At 36.0% G+C, this 13,100-nt stretch overlaps 1 protein-coding gene across 1 annotated transcript; it reads right to left on the minus strand.

The window, feature by feature from the left end:
• Window positions 1-1,181: 1,181 nt before the first annotated feature.
• Window positions 1,182-12,676, minus strand: LOC111049496. The gene is made up of 2 exons (XM_039421962.1): window positions 11,997-12,676; window positions 1,182-2,331 (listed from the first exon to the last, which is right to left on the minus strand). Exons 1-2 carry the CDS (start codon window positions 12,535-12,537, stop codon window positions 1,940-1,942), a joined length of 933 nt encoding a protein of 310 aa, XP_039277896.1. The 5' UTR covers window positions 12,538-12,676; the 3' UTR covers window positions 1,182-1,939.
• Between the last annotated feature and the right edge of the window lie 424 nt (window positions 12,677-13,100).

Raw genomic sequence — 13,100 nt, forward strand, 5'->3', positions numbered from 1 at the left:
GTTTGCCCAATCATGAAACATTCACTCTCTTCATAAACTCTATTGTAATGAATGATTGATGAAGTTCTATTGCAATTTTGTAATGCATTTTACTGAATAAAATGATTGAGTAGAGTATGAATTTGTAGGCTGATCAAATTGTGAATGAAATTGATGAATTGGTAGTTCTCCGTTTATCTCAACTCTCAGGTATAAAATCATCCTTATGAGAGTAGAAATTCGTGAGCTTCATAGCTTTAGAATAATGGCTGTATAACATGGAATTCGATATTTCTTTGAAACCTCGTTCTGTTATGATAAGTGTTATATTGCTAGAAAGCCGCAGCTCACTCTAAAGTTAACAGAGTCTTTTTTTAACCTTGCGGTGTGGTAAAGCTCAACATAGTTGGAAGTAATCAGTGAAGCCAGGGACTGGTAGACTTCTGCGCTCTGCACACTCTGTGTTTCTTGAAAAAACCCCAATCATATAGAATTTCTTCACCTCTTCAGGTAGTAACAGTTGCATCTCTTCAGTTATAACAGTTTCTACATATCACAGTTGCAAGTGAGGTCGTTATTGTGATCTGAATACATTTTCAATGATTGTAACGTTGAGATAATGCGTTAACCAATTGAGTATTCTTGAACCAATATTAATGCATTAGCATAGCTGGATTATCACAAACTAAAATATATTTTTCCTACAGTTACGTTGAAAAGTGGCCATTGCTGCACTGATTACAGAACGCAAAGAATCACTTTTCCGCTCTAGTGCGGGAAAAATTTTTCTGTAATCCAGATTTGCAACATGGCAACACAAAATACTTAGTAGGTTATATGGAGCAACAGTGCAGCAAAATCAAAATGAAGTTGGTAAGAGTGACTGGGCTGCTATAGTGAGCAGAGGTGCAACGAAGCACAACGAGCAAATTATTAAGTAGATATTATAACCAAGGACAACATTTTTATTCAATTTGACAATAAATTAAGGTTTTTATCAATAATAAAATTACACAGAAAAACATTTGATGGATTTCAGGCAATTTTACCCATAATTACCCACTTTTCATATTCAATGGTAACTGTAGGAAAAACTTAATGTGAAATACGTGCGCAAAGTTCCTCTGCTGCACTCAAGAAACCATTCCTTTCGGTGCAGCAAACTGTCACTTTGCGCACTAGTTGCACAAATAACTATTGTTATTTGTGTATAAAAATATTAGAATGACTAACTTATGTACTTTGCGTGGATATTTTATTGTGAACTTTCATTGTCTCAATTTTTGTTTTCTTATCTAATCATCTACTCATAGAAACAAGAGCCTCTCAGACTTTCATGAAATGAAAACTCCATTCATCATTTCCTTTATATGATTCTTTATATGAAAATACAGGTGCTAGTACAAACTTATAGATATGAAGGTTTTGGCTGTTGGGAGTCACGTTCTATCCATTCAAGTGTGTGATCAGTCCTGGCTAGAAAATTCCTTCCGTTCTCATTTGTTTACCTATGAGTATTATACACTGATTCATAGACTATTCTTCTTCTCTAAGTACCGTCTCAATTTCGGAGGTTGGCAATCATCATGGCAATTTTTACCTTGTTCACAGCCGCTCTAAACATAGATTATTAGTAGATCATAATTATTATTAGTATTATTCATATGTATATATTTAAATCCCTGACATGTGACATACTACCAATCATTTTTTAATTATTTTGTGTTTTTTTGAAACTAAAACCATAGAGGACATAATAGTCTGTTATATAAATAGTTTGAGTTGTTTCTATTTTTCTATGCTAAAACAAAATGTTCCTGTATTCAGTTCAATAAAAATTGTTCAAAGTAGGGTTGTGTATAGCGAGAGTTCTTGATTTGTAAGACTGTATGAATAACATTTGTTTCAGATTCGACTATTATTAGTGGGTGAGGTTATTATGGAACTTACTTGTAATAATTTATTGTTTGTTGTCGGTGGCGGGAGCGTATGCGTTGTAGGCGAGGTCGTGAGCGGCGTTGGGGTCAGCACTGCGTCCCCAGCCTCCGTGTCCACCGCCGCCTCCGTAGCCACCTCCAAGGTCGCTGCCTCCCGAGCTGAACGAGTCATGTCCGTGGTGCTCGTGACTGCTAGTGTGGTGCGGATGGCTGACAATCTCGTAGGTCACTGTCTTCTGCTGGCTCAGCAGTTTCTTGAGGCCGATGATGGATGCCAGGAGCAGAGCGATCTTACCGATGAGCAGGGCCTTTCCGGCGATCAGGGCGATGGCTCCAAGGGCCAATGGCAGAAGGGCAGCAGCCTTCATCTTCAACATCAACAGCAGGGGCAGGAGGACTTTGCCGCCTTTCTTCACTGCAATCAGAATTGAAGAAAACGTTGGTTAGAGTGTATAATTGGATAATTTTATAGGTGGTGTCATTAAAATGAAAATTAATCGAATCGATTAGAATGATATGGAATCTATTCTACATATAGCTGTTTCTTTACAGTGAGATAAATCAAACTCAAGTATGGAGTAAACTAGAAAAAGATTGATACTATGATAATGTACAAGAAATATAAAGCTAGTGTAGTAAAAATGTTGCAGTTTTAATAGCTAGATAGTATTCACCAAATACTAGAGAAAGGGTCTGTTGTATTGATATGATCGGTTGATAAGTAATGCTATGTGGTATCACGTTCGTCATGCTATTTATACTAATACTAATAAACTGATAAATTCTACAATAATACTCAAAAATTCACCAAAGACTAGAGAAGGGTCTGTTGTATTGATATGATCGGTTGATAAGTAATGCTATGTGGTATCACGTTCGTCATGCTATTTATACTAATACTAATAAACTGATAAATTCTACAATAATACTCAAAAATTCACCAAAGACTAGAGAAGGGTCTGTTGTATTGATATGATCGGTTGATAAGTAATGCTATGTGGTATCACGTTCGTCATGCTATTTATACTAATACTAATAAACTGATAAATTCTACAATAATACTCAAAAATGGCATATTCTTGTTCAATCAGTGGTAATCATCTGTTTGGATACCTCGTTTAGTTAATTATTTGAATGAATAATATTATTATAATGGTATTACTCTGTTACTGTACAGTTCAATAGTTACTGAGTGAAAGCTATAGTAGAGCTTAAAAAAATTATACTTGTAAAATTAGGAGGCAGTGGAATTTATTAAATTGAATTTAATTATTCATTGTCATTTAATAGGAAGAATGTCGATGAGATGGTATTATTAGATTCGATTTATTGAGAAGTTTAATCAAAAGAACTTCGATTAATATTTGAGTTATAATAATAATTGTGGTGTAATGAGTGATGAAAAAATAAATATCTGAACGGTTGGTAAAAACTGAATGGTTGGTAAGGAATAAGTATATCGTCCTTTTTTTGAAAAATCACCGGTAATTCTGTAGGATCGATGTTGACAGTTTCACATTCTTCCAAGTCATTCATTTTTATTAAATCAAATACACTGTCATTTGATATGTTCGAAGATTCAGAGCACTTCAGTAAGTTCTGCACTAACTTCGCTATTATTCGTGATTTCGCTATTAATCAGATAGTAAACAAGCCGTTCCTCACAGGAAGCATTCTTAATTGTGTGAAATTTATTTTCCAACACTCAACAATGTGTTCAACTATTAAGGAAATTAAACACTTCATAAATTGTTTGTGGGAATTGTCTTTTTGAAAGCAGATTCTTATCAAACGTCGAGCAATGCTGCGCCTTTTATACGATAATAGTTAGATAGTATTTGTGTTGTTACAGAAGCTCTTATGTGAAACAATGAAACAACACAGGACAGAATGAAACTAAATAGTTCAAGGCTAATTTGGTAAATTGCTTTGGGAACTCACTTTTGAGAAGTGGATCGCGTATTTCCGCTATGTGACTAGTTTTCTAATAGAAATTGAACAGAATCAAAGTTTACAGAATCGATAAACGTACGAGAATCCAATAAATATGTAGTTTGCTGTACTTGGGTACTTGGAATTGATATTCATCAACTAACTCTATTGAAAAACTCCATATCATTGGTGCATTTTATATCATTTGGATTAATGTAAGAGAAAAAGGAACGTTTAACTCTCTTTAAAATAAACCATTTCAGCTTCATTTTTATTCTCATTCTCATTAACAGTGAATTAGGAGATCATCGAGATTGTCCTAGTTTTAAGGACAGATTAAACTATAGAAAACGCTTCAGTTCTGTGAAAGAATATGACAAGTACTTCACTGATCCACGGACCAGTTAGCTCACTTCAATCAATGCTAGCACTAGCGAAATAATATTAATTTCTGTTGAAGTTTGAAGTTTTTATTGAAACTACAGTTTGTCTATCGTCATTTTTTGTGGCTTGATCCATCCCAAATAATACTCTCTCTTTTAGAAACCATATACAGTTCCAAATCTCAAAAGTAGGATAACTTGTTCTACGGGCTAGTGATGAGTTATAAAGGTTCTGTAAATACCTACTCCTCATTAAATAATATTGTAATTGATCAATTGACACTTTCATCTATTTATTTATATTTATTGATTTTTTATTTATTCTTTATTCATTTATACAATAAGTACATCATCGAAATGATAGGGAGACGAAAAATAAAGTAACCTTGTGCTATTCCTCTCCTAATTTGAAATATGGTTACACTCATTTTGAACTTACATTCCTTTCATGAGTGTGTGACTGTCAACACACTGTGAGAATCCCTCAAATGTCAATGTCAACCTTATTGAACTAAGTAGTCTAAGTGATGGCACTTTCTTCCAGTGTTTTTTCAACAATTCATCTAATGAATAGGAAGTATCTTAACCTTCCCTAACATATTTTTCAAAAATTAAATTAGAATAGGAGCAAACAGTGCCTCGCCCACTTGCAAATGCTTGGGAAGGGGGTGGGAGAGACCTAATTAGACCCGGTGCACAGTGCACGCCTCTACGGTGATTAGAGATCAAAACAGTAGAGCCGCATGACCGGTTTGCCCGTTAATGATTCCGCTTCTCCGACGACGGCTTTCTAGCCCAAGTCGTCACAATATTTCAAAAACAATTTGTCTTATGTAAGCAAGATCCGTTTGGGCTAGGCGGCACCCGAGTAACAGGGACTTGGGTGATTATGCGCGAATTAAAATTTTCGAAAACCGGATTCATGTTTGCTGGTATGACCTCGTGATCTTGAATCCCGTGAGACGGGAACTTGAACCTGTAGGCAAGTGGGTCGGAGTATGCCGGGTCACAGTCCATCGGAGGTGTAGCCGAGTAGCCATCTCCACTATCACACCCAACCGCGCGGACCCGCCCCTGGGCAACTTCAGCTTTCCAAGCCGACTGACCCAAAAACCACGGCCAGCATATGACTACCCTGTTCCACTACTTGACTCTGACCATGATTACCTCTCAAGCCATGCATTACTCGCGTGAGAGAATGCGGTCTCTCTTCGTAACAAATTGACTTTCTTGATTCAGCTGGATCATGAATAATCAACTCCACCTTGCTCCAACATACCGCCAATTGTAAATATTATACTGTTTAGTTTCCTTATTTATTGAGCAATGAACTACTTCCTCCTCCTGGACACTAACAGCTCATTCCTTTATTCTATCAATTGTACGATTTTTTTTAGTACTAATGCGCGTCTCTATTATGCAGCAAAATTGACCGTATCATTTTAGAACAATACTAGCTGAGGACAACTATGTTGCCTAACAAGCAAGTAGGATCTAACAAATTTTTTTTACTTTTCAAAAGCAGGAAATTGTGCGTGAAAAGTTTGGTGTTATGAATGCGTTATCTCAATGTTTTAAAAAATTATTGTAATATATTTATTACCGTAATGCAAAATAGTACATGTGTATGACCTCGTTAGTTAGTTGTGTACGTGTCTGGAAAAATTAATCATGGCTGTTATCTCAAGTACAGTGGTCTATATGAATAATCATGAATCAGAAAAAATAGTTAGTGAAAATGTATAACTTTAATCCTGCAAAGAAACTTTGGTCAATTTATTGATATTTTGAGTGTTATTTGGATGTGGGGAAAAAACAAAAAAAAAAACAAATATACAACTTTGAACAGAAGCAAGATTGAGAATAAGAAAAACTCTAGTTCAATTCGAATCCTGATTGAGCTATTGAGCATCAGTTGCAAGCTGAACAATCAGATTAGTCGTTCCAACTCAGTCAGATTATCTGCTTCTTTTAAGAAGAAGTGCTTTTCATGGCAGTGAAGCGTTTCAGAAGAGGTCTAGACAGACAAAAGGATAATAAATTTCACTAGCTTATTAGCTAACTAGTAATCATCACGTCATTCTTGTAACGACAGTCCATCATTGTTCTGTTTACTTTCATTGTTCACGTTGACTGAGTTATATCACAGTAGAGCCAAATGGAACTTCACAAATCGAATGCCATAATTTCCGCATAAATGACAAAATTGAATTGTCTGCTACGATCAATCGATAAACATTAGCTTTATAATCTGTGGTTGAAATAATGTACTCGACAAATTTGATTCTTCATATGCACTTTTTTATGATGTTCTGCTGCAAACTCAACTTGTGAAACAGAACTTCACTTTGCTTTTTCAAAAATATGGCTTAAATCCAATAATTTTTCAATGATGCAAATTAGAATTTTCAAATTTTATTTTGAAGACTTTTAACCACTACCAATTTATCCATTCAAAGAGAATAATACAATTCTATTCCAAGCACCTCAATAACATTATCCATTAAGTCCCAGTGATCATTAAAGGATTTTAAGAATCGTTTTGCTATGAGAAATTCTTGAGAAATTCTAGGCCTCTTGAATCATTGTTGTCTTGGCAATTTGTAGCATATTTCAAAAAAAGTTGAGATGGTAATTCATTTACTGAACTGTATGGTATGTATGAATTTGCTATTTGTGGGCTTTATATTGTTCTTATTCGAGTTTAGATGATAAATGTGGAACAGGAATAAAATATCGTAGTGTCGTGGCAAGATTTGAAAATTAATATTTCAAACAATTCACATTTAACTAACTATTTATAAATTTGAAACTCTAAAGTAGAAGCATTGAATTTTTTTAATTTTAATATTATTTATCACAAATAATCAATAGTTATTTTGATATATCAAGGTTGAAAGTACTTCGGTATTTGTTCTTGAAGCTTGTTCTACTCCAGTAAACAAATGGGCCACATTCCTTTCATCTTCCGGTGATAATGAAGCATCTTCACTTAGCGTTCGTAATCATTGGAGAGGATATGTTGAGAACGTATCACGAATGAGGAGAAAATGAGTTAATGGCGCTGTTTAGAAAATGAAAAGTCGTGTAACGGCAATTGGAAGATTATTATGAGCGGAAGACGAATGTCCAGCTGTTAATGGCTACAGGCCACGGTCTTTTTTATCGGGCCAGTGGGTTAGGAGTGGTCGTGATAATCTTCCTTGGCGGCGTCCTGTCAACCGGACGGACGCTCAGCCCAGGGCGTGCGTAGCGCCCCTCACCGCACCGCAGCGCCTAGGACGGCTAAAACACGTAAGCGCCGCCGCTCTTTGACCACATGTGGCGGTGTGTGTACTTTAGTGACCGCAACATCATCTCATCGAATTCACAAACAGCGAAAGTCGCGGCTTTCTTTATCTCTCGCCAGAAAGATTACACTTAATGCCAACAGATTTCTATTTGAAATGTCGTATTCGTTTGAGAGGATAAGGTTTCCGGCTAGGAACTTGTTTGGAGTATCCTACTTTTTAATCCGATTGACAGAGAACACTTTACAATGTATAAGATGGATTAGAGGGGTCAAGTTTCCCACTTTTCATGAAACGACAGTTAATTATAACTGTATTTGACTTCTAAAGATTTGAGAGAAATGTGATGAAAATTTTATTAATAAATTACATTAAATCAGGATAAAACTGTCGCATAAGTAAAATCTGTAGAGGCCTACGCACATTACTCAACTTAACTGAATGTCTTATTCTGGAGAAACACAATGATTAATGAGAGCAGGAAATTGTTGTTCTTTCTCGATTTCATAAATGGGAACTACAAAAACAATTAAAGTTGGGTATTATTGATTAGACAGAAATACACCATCAGTACCTAGGCTATATAAGTACACAGAGCATAAGTTCAGATTTTATCTTTTTTATCATTTTCTAAATCTATGTTGAGTCAGCACTATATCTCGATCATTCCAGGGGAAAATATTATGATAATTATAATTTATTTATATATTTGATATGGTTCAACTATCATTATTGGAAGAAACTATGAACATGACCTTTCAGAAGAAGAGAAATAATATTATTAAATTTTCTTTATGAAATGTAGGTCAAAATTCATGAGAATGAAAAAGAGGAGACTAGAATAGAAGTTGAGAAGAGCTCTACAACCGATGAGACTGGATAATATATTACACCGAAAAATTGATATGATACCATTGTTGACAGATCGGATATCATTATAGGAATCCTTTCACTGAATCAAAATAGAATGTGACAGTAGCAAGGATCAGTCAAGTCAGATGATATGAAAAGGCGTTTCTCTGCATCACGAGCTGGTTTAGAAAGGCGAAGTCGCCCGACCACCACTCAATGTGGAATAGCATGATGTCGAAGGGTGAAGAAGTGGAAGGTCATTTGAGAAGAGTCCAGATACATGATATATATGTATCAGCTTCGTGCTCTGCGCGTGCTCTTCAAATGAATAATATTCTTCTCCTTTCGCTCGAAACACTTTCTCGACTCCACCATTGTCAGGAGATGGCAATAAATAAAATCGAATTACATGGATATCCTCTCGCTAGTAATGTAAACAACGCCAACCTGCCTTTCGGCTGGTGAAAGTGAATCTGGGTTAGAGATCTGACCTCCCCTGCTTAGGACACAAACTGCTTGTTCCCATTCAAAGCTCATCAAAGTAGGACTAGAATCTGAGTTTTATTCAGGAAGACAAAAACAATAAATTGAAGAATGAAAGGAAAATATGTGTTGAATCCTACTTAGAAAGAAAGTTATTCATCGGAATTTTACATTATTTTGGCATTATTATATTGAAGAATAAGTTCTACGTGAACTTGTTAGAAGAGATGATTCCCTTAATTTACATGGGCTTTCTCTGATATGAAATAGTCACTATTATTGGAAATTTTCAATACAATTGATCCATTTTATTTGCAGTTCTCCCACTTTCTATATCATAATTATGGTGAATAATATCATTGACAGTATAACAAGGAAGAATTGGATTTTAATGTATGGATGTTGAGAGCCTGGTTCCTAATATGCTCCATATTTTGATAGGAGAATAGTTTATGGAATAGTTTATAAGTATGTCGATGCAAACTATTGAAGAAACCTAATTTTCTCAACTCTTTTCATTCAATTGAAGAGAAGCTACGAGTTTACAATTAATTCGTTGTGCCCACAATAAATTACATTAAGCATTATGAAATATTTGCAGATATAACTGGAAATAATTATGAATAATAATCGGAAGTATTACTGCATACGTAATTGAAATCACGGCTCCTTCTGCATTGAGAATGAGTGAGAAATGAAGGTTGAGTAGCGTGAATTAAAGAATTGTGATCCACAAATTAAATCATTCCAATTAGAGTGCAACCTACAAGATCCAGTCTTTCAGGATGACAGAATAATTTTCGTAAATAGGTACGAGTATTATGGAAATTGTATGGAAATTTAATGTATATCCACATTAAGAATTCGACTAGGGGGAGTGTTAGTGTTGAATCTCAAATTATGGAATCTTAGTCTTAGTTGTAATATTTAAATATTTAATTTGATTTAATTAGATTCCGAATGATGATAAGATGTGACTTAAATCCCCAGTAGGTGATTGGAGCGTAATAATTCGTTAAATAAATAACATACGGAAGTTCATACCAAAATTGGGCCAGATTTACCTCACGTATTATGCACTATTTTCACAATAAGACACATTTTTCTCCTTTTCAAGATTCCATTTCAATCAATATTGATATTGATCAAGCGTTCAGAATCAGGACTAGATTTATGATTATTACTAGATTCATGATTAATATAAAGAGTAATTGTAGTTTTATCAAGTCAAGGTAATCCTTGCACTTTGCACTCTAATTTGGAGTCCTAAAATGAAAAAGTGTGTAGCAAGATTCAAGCTACTGAAATGTTATTTCAAGATCAGTTGATCGCACAATGGAAGACAAACTGTATACATTTGTAAGAGATCAAAATAATATATATTCAATAATTTTGTAAGAGAGCAGATGTTATGAGAATTCCTGGAGCAGTCAAGAATAAAACGTGTCAGAAGGGAAAATATTGGTAGGAATAGGATAAAATAAAAGTATAATATTTAGAGTAATCGGATTTCAGAGAAATCTATGAAAGACGATGTCAGAGTTTGATAACGCATACAATAGTATAATGAACTGTTGAGAGAACTAATGTTAGAGAAAACTGTGGAAATGAAGATATATGACAGATATAATGTTTTTCAACTAAAGAGTTCAAATTTGACAGTGAGGTGCTAAAAAATAGAGAGTATTAATTTAGTATTTACTTTATTCGAAATGACCGGTTGGTTGATATCTTGTTTAGAGCTTATTACATGCATGAGTGGTCAAGCGCAGCTGTGAGGACCTTCTTTATTGATTGATTGATTCTTTATTGATTCTTCTGAGTATGATGACGGAAGGAGAGAAGCTAGGGAATGAATGATAAGAAGCTTTAAATGCTAATGACATCCATGCAAGTAGCGTAATGTGTTACATTTATGAAGAAGGTGAGTGCATGCATGCTTGCATGTGAGATACTAGATTTGCCGATTATTTAGATAGAATTTCTTTTGAAATTCAGTAATATTGTTACAGAATTCCTACTCTCTCAATAGATCAGGATATAAAGGTAGATTCAGAGAATGTTATTCTATCATGAAACTAGAACCTGAACTGGGAGTAAGCGGTCATGATAGACCAAGTGTATAAACTTGATAAAGCGATACATTATTAGGTTGAAAAAACGATTATACCACTCGAAACCAGGATTTCAAAATCTAGTAATTGAAGGAAAATATTGAGTGAATATAGAGAGAGTTGTATGTTGTTTTGGTTACAAGTAGAAAAAATGGAATTGAATAGTGCTAAAAGAAGTGCAGAATATTAGAGAAGTGCTGGTCGTATAAAGCTGTAATAATCATGTAATCAATCACTCTAAACCAAGAAATATTTATATCGACATACAAATTTGATGATAAATTTGATAACCAAGGAATATAATCTCCGAAACAGAACATGCATGAATTTAACATCGGGATGCGAAAATATAATGATAAGTCAAATTTATGGATCGGGAACTTATTTAACATCGGGATGCGAAAATATAATGATAAGTCAATGAATTTATGGATTGTTATTTTCCTATATCAGAAAACCACTTAACAGAGATTTAGTCAGGTTACGATTCCCACCAATCATTGTTATTTTTGAACGCTTGCCAAACTATATAAAAAAAACACATCTAGTTATTTTAACTATTATTTTTTTAGTCCTTCTATTCAGGATAATTAATAGCATGCAATGAACCAATAATAATTAAAAGTTTGAGGATGGATCTAGTGATACTGATGAGTGATGGATCTAGAATCTAACCCTATTTAAGGGTCTAGTGTTGTTATACATTCTTAATGTTACAATTCTTAATGATACAGTTGATACATTCTTTTGTTACGTTTGGACTGTGAAATGTCGTGATGATTATAAGAACTGGAAACAGAATTCTATTTGGATCACAATCAAGTATCAAAATTTGGGAGAGGAACAGTTTTACGGTTCTCCTGTTCATTCTCTCCCATTAATTTTATTATGTGTTCGTATTCGCTTTGTAGATGAATAAATTATATAAATGTTTACAATTATATGAACTCAATTGGTATTGTTGGATTATGATATTGTTGATTATTGCTGTTGTTCGAAAGTGATGGTTCTGGATTAAACACTAACCTTTCTTTCTTCCGGCTTCCTCGCCTTCGTCCTCCTCGTCCAAGCCACCCATGAACTGGTAAGTGAACGCCCTGCCGGCGTTGGAGACGGCCTTGACCACATCACTGCCCTTCAGGTCGATCTTGACCGAGTGAGTCTGCAGGAACCTCTCGACGCGGTCGACGACCATCGACTCGACGTCCTGGCTGTCGGCGGAGGCGGGTTGCTCCTCGCCGCTCAGCGCCCTGGGGGCTCCGTCACCGACCGGTGTGGCCGCACCCGGGTTCCTCACCACTGTCACGCCCTCGGTCAGGCTGAAACTGTCCTTGTTGAGCATTTTGTCAACGAACGTGAAAAGCTTGTACTTGACACATGACACCGAGCCCTTGTTGAGACAGTCGCTGTAGATGCTGTCCATAAGGTCGGAGCCGGTCTGGATGGAGTTCCTCGATATGGGGTCGGCCTGCAGCCGAGAGGCGTGTGACTCCAGCGACGCGGCTGGCACCGCCAGAGCATGCCGCGTGGCCGCTGCGAAAATCAAAGACCACAATACTACTGCCATAATCCTCGTGTGACGGTCCTAGTCAAAATAGTCCTTGAACTTGAGCGCGTCGTCCTTTATAAGCCCCCCTTCCCCTCTCTCACAAGAGATCCCTCTCTCTGGCCGGCGCGCGCCAAGATCTGGTTTGCCAGCCATTCCCTCAGCGCACAGCACAGCTAACCCCGTTTGCCACTCCTGTCCTAACAGGGTCACATCCACATCCCTGTCCTCCACCACACCCCTCCCATCCTTCGAAACTCATGAATGAACACCGCCACCTCTACTTCCATGCCGGACCCACCTGATCGTCATCACCGGCCCATCGCACAACTAATTCTCATATTCAACATGATAATCAATGACAGCCGAATCATTCCTCGATGAACTAACGATACTCTCCTTAGAAAAACGTTCCAAATACTGAACTTACCGATTCACAGTAAAGCTCAACTTCGTTCTAAATCAAACCTTTTAGAGTTAACTGTTGCAGCAGTCGAATCCACTCTCAAATCAATGTATGATTTTCAATTTTTGGGAAGGTGAACATATTTCGAAATGACCAAGTAGTCGGTTTCTATGAGAAT

Source organism: Nilaparvata lugens, chromosome 1, assembly GCF_014356525.2.
Source record: "Nilaparvata lugens isolate BPH chromosome 1, ASM1435652v1, whole genome shotgun sequence".
NCBI lineage: Eukaryota > Metazoa > Arthropoda > Insecta > Hemiptera > Delphacidae > Nilaparvata > Nilaparvata lugens.

Coding starts and splice junctions, on each gene's coding strand:
- LOC111049496 (XM_039421962.1), bottom strand. CDS start 12,537: ATGGCAGTAGTATTGTGGTCTTTGATTTTCGCAGCGGCCACGCGGCAT. Junction 2,332..11,996: donor GGAAGCCGGAAGAAAGAAAG/GTTAGTGTTTAA, acceptor TTCTGATTGCAG/TGAAGAAAGGCGGCAAAGTC.